Genomic DNA, 12,257 nt, shown 5'->3' on the forward strand with positions numbered 1-12,257 from the left:
GTCAGTGTGACCACTGGCCCCTGAGGACTGTGGGAGGCGAGGTAATGTGTCCAGCTCGTGTGGCTCAGAGAAGGAGCTGGAACCATCCTCTCCCAGGCCTGTTACTACTGAGTTCTCTCTTCAGGAGATTATCTGACAGAGACTCAGAAAAGGAGGGCAGGCCTGGGCTTTTACTTTGGGGGCCTCCTACAAGGAAGTGGCTTGAACTGGTGGGTTTGGGTGGTCAGGGTGAGGCAGGGCTGGGTGGAATTCCTGACTGGAGGTGCAGTTTGTTTCAGTAGCTTTAAGCTGTGTTTCTCTCCATGGGAGAGTGACTGTCTGATGTAAATACACAGTCGGTGTGCCATGGGGCACTTTGCATCACCCTGAGCGTGCCAGGCCCTCCAGCACATTCTCTTGTCACAGTCAGTACCACAGGGAGAAAGCAAGCTAGAGGTGTATCTTGTCTGTCTTTAAACAAGTTTCCAGGAGGCAGGATGTCCACAGCCACTTCCCTGCACAGGGAAGAAGGGTGCCCGCCCCTTGGCTGCCCTGTTGGCACTCCAGCTGCCAACATAAACCCTGTTGAGATGGGGTGGTGAGTTGATGGGCATCATCATGCGTCTCTGCTTTGGTGTGTCCTGGAAATGTTTCCTGATCAAATGTTTTTGAAAGCTCCATCAGTGAGAGAGGGGAAGGGCTCTGTTCAATACCAAAAGTTCAACTGAGTAGATTTAAAGATCTAGTTGGCTTTATTGAGTGATTCAAAAATCGGGCAGCATCCCATCCAGCAAATAGATAGGTGCTCCGAGGAGCTGTACAGAATGGAAGGTTTTTATAGGCAGAAAGAGGTTTTAGGACAAAGAAGTTAAGAGTGGAGTATTTCAGGCAAGATCATCTTCCCCAGGGGAAGGCAGGGGTCTTATCAGTGTTGATCAGGAAATTCCAGCCTGGTGGGTTTAGAATTCCACTCCTGGGAGAGGCTGAAAAGGCAGTTGGCTAGGTATGAAGTCTTGCGGGGCTTAGCACAAGTGACTCCATTTTGGGCCTGTTGTTTCTTTTTAACATCTCTAATCTTTGTTCATCACTGACTCTGAGCCAGGCACTGTCTTAAGCTCTTTCAGTGCATCATCTCGTCCCATCCTCCCAGTTTCCCTGAAATCCGTGCCCATTTTACATATGAGGACCCTGAGGCTCAGAGGTTAACTCTCCCCCCGAGAGCCACGTGGCTAGTAACAGGCAGGCTCAGGGTTCAGTTTCTGGTCCCAGGCCTTTGAAACTCATGGCGTTTCCTCCCCCTTTAGCTGGCTCCTGAAAGCAGAGGTTTGAACTGGCAGGGGGCATGTGCTTTTTAAACTCAAGTCCGTGTTTTGCTGAGGATGACGAGGCAGTGGCAGAGCAGGTGCCCCTGGTCAGAGTGAGATGTCCAGGCAGGGTCGGGGGACAGAAGGGAGGGGGCGGCACAGATTTGGGATTGCTTGCAGCCCTTCAGTCCTTGGAGAGCTCAGGCACAGGGCTAAGAGCCAGGAGGTGAGGAGCACTCGGAAACCCTCCTCTTAGGGGTGAGTCTTCCATTCTGGGATGAGAGAAGCAAATGTCCCTCGAGCTGTGAATCCCAGCCCCGCCACAGTGCAGGGAGGGCAGTCTTTTCTGAACAGAGGAGGATTCTGGCGCTACCCTGCTTAAGACACTCACTGCCTTCCTGTGGCAGCTGAGTGCCCGAGCCGGCCCAGCCTGCCTCTCCGCCTCCTCCCAGCCGCCTCCCTCTGCATCACTGCTGTGCCCCACACTCTCCTGTCAGAGCCTCGGACAGGCCAACTTCCTGCTGCAGAGCAGGGGTTTGCGAAGTGTGGTCCCTGGACCAGCATCTTCTGGGAACTTGTCAGAAATGCAAACTCTCAGGCCGAGTCCCAGACCCCAGAATCCGGAACTTTGGGAGTGGGCCCATCAGTCTATGTGACAAGCCCTCCAGGTGGGCGTGTTGTGGGCTCAGGTTGGGGAAGCTGGTTCTAGGGCCTTTTCCCACTCCCTCTGCGTCACGTGCTTCTCCTGGTTGCTGTCAGCTTCTCAGCCTGTGGGTCTGGGTTAATCTGACCTCCTGTTCTCTCTCCACCCTGTTTGTGTCCCCAGGGCATGTGTCACAGTGGGCAGTTACAGACATTTGTTTCTTTACCAGCTCCGCTCTGCCTCCGACTAGATTACAAGCTGCTCCATGAGACCAGCGGCCGTGTCTGTTGCATAGCAGCATGTCTCCATTGCCTCGCGGGGCAAGTTGCATGCACAAGATTATTTACAGGATGAATGGATGAATGAGTGAATGAATGAGTGGGGAGTTTGTGAGGCCAGTGGGGAGTTCCACCTAAATCCTTCATGGGGAACAGAGAGGCTCAGCGTGGTGCCCGTCTGGGAAGCGCCCTGCACTGGCCCCTTCTCAGGTCTTTCCCAGTGTGGGGGTACAAGCCCCGAATGCGGGGCCGTGACTTCAGGTCCAGCCTCTGGTGGGTGCCTCCACTTGACCTTGAGCAGGCCCCTCCCCTCCCCTCGGCCTCTGTTTCCATCAAGAGCCAGCTGGAGCAGACAACCTCAAAGGCTTGTCTCGGCTCTGATGTTTTCTAATTTTAAATATATTGGCACTTCCCCTAAACACTTTTTTCTTCATTCCATTTTGATTCTCTGGCCTATGCTGGGGAAAGGGAGGAAGAAACGTCCTGAGTGGGCCTGTCTTAGGTTTGTCTTCATGGTGCACATCTAGTAGTAATGCTGCATGCACCAGAAACTGTCACTCCAGGTGGTAATGGGGCTGGGGGTGGGGTAGGAGCTGACTGGGCCCGAAGAGGGCCGGCCTTTGCCCGCCCCATGGCAGTGGAGGGGGCTCTCCGCACGATGGGCACAAACAGGCTTTATGCTTTTTTTTTTCATGGTAGGGGCTGAAGCTAATTTAAAACACCCCCATTCTGCCACGAACACCCAGCTTTTTTCCTTCTAGAAAGTTCTTGAGTAGCAAAGGCAGGTTCTCTGGAAGAGAGAAAGCTCGTCAGGCTGGTTCTGCCTGTGAGGGGCCGGCCTGTGAGCCTGACAGACGGAGGGAGAATTGGAGAGCTCTGTGCGGCCCACGACTTAACAAGATGATGTTCTCATAATGGTTCATCTGTGTCGGAGGCGACGCAGGTATTTATTTCTGAGGCTGGCACATACTCATTTTCTCCCGAGCTCTGGCCCAGCTTGAGGTCTCCTCTACGAGCGGTGTACAAGGCAGCGGCAACCTGGGGGCTGGAGGCAGCTAATGACTGTTGCAGACAGCTTATCCCTTCTAATTGTGGTTCTCCCTACACATCCTCCTGCATGATGAGAAAAATAATGAAATGGAAAAAGAATAGCGAGCAATGAAACCACTTAGTATCTGTACGTATTTTGTCAAACGTTTCATCATCTTGTTGTTCCCACCGTGTTCAGCAATTCTGCCAGGGTGCACGGCCGTGTGCAGCCAGGGATGATGGAAGAGCTGTGGTCCCTGTCCTTGAGGAACTCAGGGTCGAGCTGGGAAGGAAAGGAAAGACGATGCGGGAATGTCTGCTTGGAGAAAGGAGACTCGGAGGAGGAACCTGGGGAGCTGGGGGCTCTCCACCTGGTGGGGGGGCTGGCAGTTCAAGCAGACTGGGATCTTTCCACACACACAGAGCCAGTGGGGCTTGGAGGGGGCTGGCTGTGGCCAGGCCATTGGTTTGGAACGCTCACGCTGGTGGCCGGGCGTTCAGAGACGGGAGACGGGAGCCCCACTTAGGAGGCTGGGATAGAGTCCAGGCAGGTGCTGACGGGGCCCGAACGCAGGGAGTGGCGCTGAACTGGGGAGAGGTGGGAGATGAGAAACATTTGGGAAGACCACAGAGAGGCAGAGCGGGAGACGGGAAATGGAGCAGGGTCCTTGGAGGAGGGGTGGCGGGCCCGGGGGAGGAGAGCTGGAGAAGGGGCCTCAGAGTGGAAGGGGAAAGGACCCATTCTTTTTTGGAGATTTGCCAACAGTTTGGGGCCAACTGTGAAGTTAGGGGGAACAGTCCCCAAGACTGCCTCACTTCTGGCACCATTCGCAAGTTGGCAGGGGCCCCTAGACCACCCTCAGGTTGAGTAATTCTCTGGAAAGGATGGCAGAACACACTGAAGACTATTATTTTCATGGTTACGATTTAAAAGAGGGAAAGGACACGTGAAAATCAGCCAGGGGAAGAAGCACATGGAGACCCAGGAGGTCTCCTGTCAGCCTGTCCCCAAGGGGCATGTGCAGTGTCAACACCTCCACCCACCGTGTGTGCCAGTACGCACAGAGCATTGCCCACCGGGGAAGCCGTCCTCAGCCATGGGTGTTGAGAGTATTTACTGGGGCTCGATCACATGCTACCCATGTGGCTGACCTTTAGTCTCTAGTCCCTCGTGGAGGTCAAGTGATACTGTGTGGCCCCAAACCCCCGTCATAACCCGCTGGCTGTAGGACTGTCCAGTGGCCAGATCTCCCAGGCAAGCAAAGACACTCTTATCAGGCAGGACATCCCAAGTGGCCTAGAGGTGATCTCCCAGGACCGAGGACAAAGGGCAGACCTCTGGGTGAGGGTAATTCTTCACTACAAGGCTGGCAGTCTGGCATGAGAGAAAGTGCCAGGGAAGGCCGAGGACCCCCGACAGCTGTGGGTAGGAGAGAACAGCTTCGTATCACGCTGCTCGTATTCAGGTGTGCACACCCCCATGGTCATGGGTGTCCGTGGGGCCCAGGCATGTAGCGGTTCGCTCACCTCGCTTCTCTCCGAGGTATTTTTCACGGCTGTCTCGTGCTGGGCATAGGAGCAGAGATGTCTAGCCAGGATATTGTGCAAAGAAAATTCGCACCGTTGGTGGGTGTGCCCTTGGCCTCTCCCTCACCTCAGTCCTCACTGTGAAATGTGCTGTGGGGCCACCTGCAGGGATGTCTTGAGGATTAAATGTGGCCCTAAGTGTGGGAATCCTTTGTGCGTGTAGCGCAGAACCCTTCACGAAGAAGCAAGAACACATGGTGTTTAAAATCCAGCTTCTGAAGGCAACTGTTTGCAAGGATGACCCTTTGGCACTGGTTTATAATGCATGCTGTGATACTTTTGGGAAAGTGCCTTCTGGGGTTGGGGGGATTGCTCCTGAAATAACGCCTGCCTCCTTCTTTGACCCCAGGTGAGGCTCCAGGTTGGGCTGTACGCTGTGTATCTTCTGGACTGGCTCACTGTTTTTAATAAAGAACAGTTCCTCATTCTCCGCCTGGAAGACCACGCATCCAACGTCAAGTACACCATGCACAGGGTCTTCCAGTTTCTCAATCTCGGTATGAACGTGGCGCTGGAGACCCGTGGGGCAGGAGCTCCAGGGACACTGGCTTTGAGGCACTCACTGAGTCACACGCAGCCTCGCTGAGCTGGGCGGGGACAGGCTGAACTGGGAGGCCAGTTCAGTACCTGTTTATCAAGCACCAGCCGCACACGGGCCTTGTGCACGGTGTGGTGGCGGGGGGAGTCCCGGGGGGGGAAGAGATGGAGTCTTGTCTGGGAGCTGATGGTCCAGCGGAGGGAGAGGAGGCAGCCATGGCTCAAATCACATGGGGGATGGTTAGCATGATCACGTAGGTTCGTACAGATGACCTGGGGTCCCAGCTGCTGAAGGGATCCTGGAAGACTTCATGGAGAGAAATGGTCTGGGAGCTGAGCCTTGAGGCTGGGCAGGATGTCAGTGGGTGGCTGGGACAGTCCTGCAGGGGACACAGGGCTTGGAGGAGGGAACAGAAAGGTCATCACATTGTTTCAGGTGGTTGGGGACTCCTGGAGTCAGACCTGTGTGGCTGGGTTTTGGCTGCTGGTCCCGGCTCCTGGGCCTCTGGGGAGGGGGAGCCTGCCCCCAGCCTGAGGATGCCATTGCCCAGAGACCTGAGTGGCATATTGTGGAGCAGTCTCTGCCGGCCATGGTGACGGCTGGTAGAGGTGCGTACTGGGGTGTGGAGTGTTGTCCGTGTGGACGGGGCATCCAAGGCCTGCTTGAAAGGCTGGAGCAGAGCTCATGTTCCTTCCTAGGACACATCCTGTGGCCCTGTCTAATTATGTTGCCTGGGACTTTTGTTAATTGAGTATTTCTTGAAATCTCTTGGCCCACCACTGGGCCTTGGGACCCTGTTAGCACTTGATTTTCCTTCTCCTTTTCTTGGAGAGCTGGTGATGAGATGGAGTGTGATTACTTTTTCCTTTTAAGGCCTAGAACCGTTTTTCTTTGATTTGGCCACCTGTAGACTCTGTCGCATTAATGAGCTTGTCTTTAGTCTCTAAGATGAATGGTAAGGCCAGTTCTGATCCTTCTATCTCATGTAACTCTAGGACACTGGGAGATGGTTTTTCCGTGTGTGGGCTCAGGACTCTGGCCAGATCCCAAGAGCCCAGGGCACAGAAGCCTGGGCAGTGATCCGGGGCTTAAGCCAGTGAGAGGCTTATGGTCCAGAGGGCTGGGGGTGGCGGTGGCAGCCTCAGGTGGCAGCACCTGCTGGCTCATTCCCGGGTCTCTCCCTGCTGATATCCTTGCTACAGGTGGAGGGTCAGCCGGTGGGGGTCTCTGGGCACAGGTGGCTCCTCTCCTCACCCTCCCTCTGGCTGCTTCCCAACACAACACACAGGGTGAAATATGGCGCAGCGATGGGGCCCTCTGCAACAGCCTGGAGTAGAAACGAGGGTGGCAGAATTCCAGCAGGCTGGTTAGCAGGAAAATCTAAGCACATGGACTGTGCCTGGCCCATCACACAGGCTGATGGCTGTGGGAGCCAGCCCTTTACAGGCAGGTGGAAATGGAACCAGGTGAGGCTGGGGTGAGGCTTCATCCTACAGATCCAGCTGCGCTTCCGAGGGCAGGCGTTAAGCCCTGGGCCTGGTATCTCTGCTATTTCGTAATGGCATCTCTGCTCCCACCCTCAGCTCCTTCCAAATGGATGCGGCCAAAGAATTTTAATCTCTGAACACATTCTTAAGGGAAAGTCCTGTCTCAACATGAAGCATGGCTGGGTTTTTGCGAAGTCCCTTTTGGCTTCCACCTCACAGGAGTCTTGTCTTTTTGTTCCAGGGCCCTTAAGTGAGAAGCAAGAGGCTTTGATGACAAAGAGCCCTGCGTCCAACGCGCGGCGCCCTGAGGACCGGAACCTGGGGCCCATGTGGCCAGTCACACAGAGGATCCTGCAGGACTTCTACGGGCCTTTCAACACCAGGCTGGTGCAGGTTCTTGCTGATGAGGCGTTCGCCTGGAGGAAGACCTGAGGGCTGCCGCCAGGCCGCGGTTCCAGGCGTACTGTGATTTCAGAGGCTGCTTTCTGTGGCGAAGCGTCGTGCTCAGAGCATGGAGAAAACCGGGATTCGAGTCTTCTTTCCCTCCCTAGGCACATGTTTATTAGAACCAACTCAGAATTCCCTTTGTGATGGTCAGTAGCCCAGCAGTGGACCCTTCTCAGTCTCTCTGGCAGAGGCCCCTGGGGACTCCAGTGACAGAGTCCCCTTCTGCTCCAGGAGGCCTGGTGGAGGCCGGCGGGCGTGACTGCTTGCTGAGAGGGAGCATCGAGTCAGGGTGACAGTCCTGGGATCCGACTGAGCACACTAGAAGTCACCCCAGAACTTACCCTTCATGTCCAGTGTTGAAACACTCTGTTCAGATCATTCACCTCGTTTGGGCGGAGAATGGAGGCTCTTTCGGTTTTTTTCCTTTTACTGCAAAGTCAGCCCTTGGCTCTCTTCAGATACAAACTCCGTAACTTCACTCCTTAACGAGAGGAAAACACAAGTCCGTTTTTGGCAGCACGTTCATCTCTCAGACCTCCCATCCTATCTTTGTGGACTTATGTTTAACATAGAGAATGACGCCGTTTAAAACAAACCGCTTTCTGTGTTTCACTAACCCAAGCTCTCTTTTCTGCCTCCTTAGATATTTCCTCAAGAGTTTATTCAGCTGATAATTGGACCAAATTCAGTTTAGAATGGGGGAGAAATTTTTGCTGTTAATGCCAGACTGAGCAACTTCAAGGAATTGAACACTTCATGGAAAGTCTAGGTACCTCGGGCCCTCCTCATGCACACAAGGTCATCAGAACTGGAGGGGGTTCAAAGTTCTAGTTCTGGCCACTGACAGGCTCCATTTTTCTGCCTTCCCCCTGGAATCACCCACGTTCTCTGCCGTGTGTGGCCAGAGGCCCTTACCCCGTTCACAGACTGTAAGATGCTGGTGTCCTGATTCAGAAACACAATGCATAAGCCCTCCTGGGGCCAAACATGGTATGCTGGGATTCTTAAAGGAACTTTCTGGGACACCTGGCAGCTTGATTCCCTGATGGGTGGGCTGAAGGTCTTGTTATTTCTTGGAGGTGCTGGGGAAAGAGTGCAGAGGACACTGGAGCCCGGTCAGCACCCAGCCCCAGGTGCGGCCCCGCTGCAGCTGTGCACGCGAGTGTGGGCAAGGAAAGCGTCCTGTGAACCAGAACCAAAGTCAGAAAGTGCAGATGACAACATAGCTGACCGTCCGTCGCGGGCGTGAGGATTTACCCGGCGGTCCAGCCCCAGCGCCGTCGTCTCTGCGGGCAGAACTGGGGGGCACCGCCCATTCAAAGGCCTGCAGAGGGCCCTCAGTACTGGCACGGCCAGGCGATTTCTGCTACTGAAAGAGCGATGTGTCCTGAGCAGCCACTTTCAAAAGGGACAGTCCCCTGCCTTCCCCTCACAGCCGGCACTCGGAGCAGCAGCCAGCAGGGGCGTCTGGCCTGCGCCCAGGGGTGCTGTCGGGAGATGTCACTTCAGTGCGCGTGTGTATTTATTTGCAGTGCAGGGTGTGTGTGTGCGTGTGGGTGCATTTTCGGAATGAGTTCCCTTCAGTTCTCTTGCTCATGCAGCTCCCCCTCCCCTGTGGACACAGCCCTTCCATGGATTCGTTTCTCTGCCAATTGGCTTGTCATTTTCAGTCCATATTTTGCCATTCCACCCCAACCGTAATTACAAGGGATTTTTCTTACGCACTCCTGTGCATGTGAATAACATGTAGTGTAATTCTGCTTCTTACAGAAGTATTCTGAAGGTATTGTTTCCAATATTACTTGGTTTATTATACAAGCCTTTTTGTATACACAGGCCCACCCTTCTGTGCCAATCCGTGCCATCTGGACACAGTTTCTCTCAAGGGGCCTTTCTCCAAAGGGCCTCTCCGCTGGCTTGGCTTTCTCTCGTTCAAGGCCGGGTCCTGTTGACAGCACAGGTGCCGTTTCGAGCGGTGGTCCTAGAGCCTGTCGTGCAAAACCAAAGCAAAGTGGAGCCTTTCTCGACCTGGTATTGAAGTGACTTTGTGCTCCCCAAAGCTGTGTATCCGATCGTATTAAATCCTACTCCCTTAGTCATGCAGGTATGTTAAGTGAACCGCAGTTATGCTGTCCTGTCATTAATATTTAACGTAATTCGATGTGGGCCCTGTGCCTGGGACCCGTGCTCTTCCCGCCATCCTGAGTGCTCGTGGCGGGTCCTCCCTGTGGGGGCCGCGGTGCGTGAAGGAGTTGTGGGAGTAGTTCAGTGTCTTCCTTGCACATGTTGTACACAGTCTGTGCAGGGGACCTACCGCATACAGTGACAGGTGAGAGAGAGCAGAGAGAGGGGTTCAGATGCTGTGTTACCGTGGACTCCCCACGTGGGGCCTGCTGGGGTGAGCCAGGGGGACGACAGCTGGCCCTGACCTCAGACAGGCCTAACGTTGTCTTCAGACATTGGGACTTGAAGGTTGCGTGACCACAGGCCCTGCTACTCCCAATAGGCTCCCCGGCGTGGCTGCTTCCCTCCTTTCTGTGGCCTGCCTGGGCCTGGGGGCTGCGAGTTTGAGACCCTTTGTGTCACTGGGTGCGTGTCATTATCACTGGACACTCAGGGTCCCCTGGCTGCATTCAGGGTGGGGCGAGCCTGAGGGAGGAGATGGGTTGTCTCAAGTTTGGGGTTCTGGAAGCCTGTGCCACCCTGAGGACAGCACGGACCCTGGGTTGGTCCCTGAGTTCTGGAAAGACCCACTCTGAGTGAACCTCTGTTCCCAGCACTGCCCCCCACAGTGGTGTGTTGGGGGAAGGGGAGCTGGTGAGTCCAGCCCTAGAACAAGGATGCTGAAGCCAGAAACGGCTTTGCTCAGCAGAGAAAAAACTGTGCCTGTAGGGAGATGGGGCGAGTGGGAGACCAGGCTCCGGGTGCCACAGGACAGATGGGTGAGTCTTGAGGGTTGATTGCATACCCTTGCCCAGGGGCCTTTCCAGAACCCTCTGCTTCATGGCTACCTGCCCCCTACTGCGGAACCAGCTTGCAGGGAACATTCCAGTGAGGGCCATCTGCATCTTAATGTAAACCTTCCTCTGGAACGACCTCTCTCCAAGTGACCCGATTTGGTAACCCATGCCAAGACCTGCTCCTGATGAAGGAATCTGAGGCTCGAGCGGCAGGGAGCACGGCATTGTGTGTGGGCGGTGTTTTCCTGTTGCTCCAGAAACCTCACCCTGTGGGCACCGGCTTTGCTTGTGGATGAAGCACGTCCTGTGAGACTCGTGGGAAGGCATCACTCTCCCAGCCCTCACCTGCAGGCCCCCTGCAGAGCAGCCCGGAGAATGGGTCCCTGTGGGCGTGGGCGGAGGCTGCAGCAACATGAGCACCAGCCGGCTCTGGGGAGCTGCGTTAGTGTCCCACGGCTGCTGTGGCAAATTACCCCAACCTGAGTGGCTAAAAACAACACAGCTGCATTATGTTACAGTTTTGGAGGCCGGAAATTCAAAATCCTTCCCACTGAGCTAAAGTCAAGGCGTGGGCAGCGCCGTGTTCCTTCTGGAAGCTCTTGGGGAGAATCGTTTCTTAGCCTCTTCCAGCTTCTCGAGGCTACTTGCAGTCCTTGGCTTGTGGCCCCCTCCTCCCTCTTCAAAGTGTAGCATCTTCAAATCTCTTTCTGACTGTGCTTCCCTCTGCTTCTGTGGTCTGGTCACCTTCTGTGACCCCCACCCTTGGCCTCTTGTAAGGACCCTTGTGATTATTCTGGGCTCACCGGATAATGCAGGATCATCTCCCCATCTCAAGGTCACATCTGCAAAACCCTTTTGCCATGTAAGGTGATGTATTTATAGGCTCCGGGCATTGGGACGCAGACATCTTTGGGGGCCGTTATTCAACCAGCCATAGTGGGGTGGTCCAGTGAGCTGGTTGGGCCATCAAGGGATGGAGGCATGCTCACCGGCCTGTCCCTTGCAGCTGTGCCCTGTGGGGCTCAAGCAGGTCTGAGTGGGCGGCGGCTGCCTAGCAGAGGGCGGAGCTTCTGGACATGTCTGTTCTGAGATGATGCGTCTTCCTGTGGGCAGGACTGTGACTAGGGTGGGCAGGACAGCTGGGTAGGGCCAGAAACCCACCTTCTTCCCAAAGTCAAATGCACTCATTCTTCTGTATGTTTCTCCCACGTGAGCCCCTAGCCCCAGAGAGGACCATTTCTCCAGCTCCAGGTAGGAGTGATTTTTGAGTGCTTAGAAGTTTTGTGGGTTTTTTTATTTTCTCAGTTCCCCCAGGAGACCCACATGAGCCACACGGGCAGTTTTGAGTTTCCCAAGTTCAGCTATTTTCGCGTTAGTCATGCTTCAAAGGGAGCAGCTGGTGAAAGCCACAAAAATAGTTAGAATGTTTTCTGGTCCCTGAGAGATCCTCGGGGGCCAGTGGCCACTGTGGCCCCAGCCGCCTGCTCCAGGGCTGGCTTTGGAAGGCTGACCGCCAGCCTCACTTTCATGCGTTGTGCCTGATGGCCCCAAGCTGGACTCGATCCAACAAACTCTGCTGTGTCCTGCCCCCCCCCTCCCCCACCCCTCGGCCTGGCTGGCCCCTCATTCCTCTCCATTCCCGTCCTTTGTAGACCTGCTCCTGCTCAGGTCTTGGGCAGAAGGGCAGAGAACTCTGGAGGGTCCTGGGCTCCCTAAGGCTGCTGGGTTGCTGCCTGCAGAGAGCCTGTGTGGGACGAGGACTGAGCACAGAGGCGGAAACCAGGGAACCAGGAGATGGCAGCAGGCACAGGAGGAGCAAAAGTTCACCCTCAGTGGCCACCCAGGAGTGGCCGTGTCCTCCTGCCAGGGGCACAAGGGACCGACTCAGGTCTGCCCCTCTGCTTTCACTGTCACCCTCCAGGGCCAAGCAAGGAGTCGAATAGTCTACTCCATGCTGGGCAGCATTGGCTGACCGCCCGTCAGGCCCACGCTGAATTGGGCACAG

At 55.2% G+C, this 12,257-nt stretch overlaps 1 protein-coding gene across 15 annotated transcripts in view; it reads left to right on the forward strand.

Moving 5' to 3' along the window:
• The window catches only part of CHST15 (carbohydrate sulfotransferase 15), a 79,042-nt gene extending 69,627 nt beyond the window's left edge, over positions 1-9,415 (forward strand). For 11 of the 15 annotated variants that reach the window (XM_070574504.1, XM_070574969.1, XM_070574684.1 and 8 more), the window contains 2 exons: positions 5,170-5,317; positions 7,087-9,415. In XM_070574504.1, the coding sequence (XP_070430605.1) occupies positions 5,170-5,317; positions 7,087-7,277 (339 nt within the window). In that variant the 3' untranslated portion in view covers positions 7,278-9,415. The remainder of the gene's footprint in view (positions 1-5,169; positions 5,318-7,086) is intronic. The other 4 variants (XM_070575260.1, XM_070575407.1, XM_070575326.1 and 1 more) reach the window with 1 other exon arrangement.
• The last annotated feature ends 2,842 nt before the right edge of the window (positions 9,416-12,257 follow it).

This window comes from Equus przewalskii, chromosome 1, assembly GCF_037783145.1.
Source record: "Equus przewalskii isolate Varuska chromosome 1, EquPr2, whole genome shotgun sequence".
Lineage (NCBI taxonomy): Eukaryota > Metazoa > Chordata > Mammalia > Perissodactyla > Equidae > Equus > Equus przewalskii.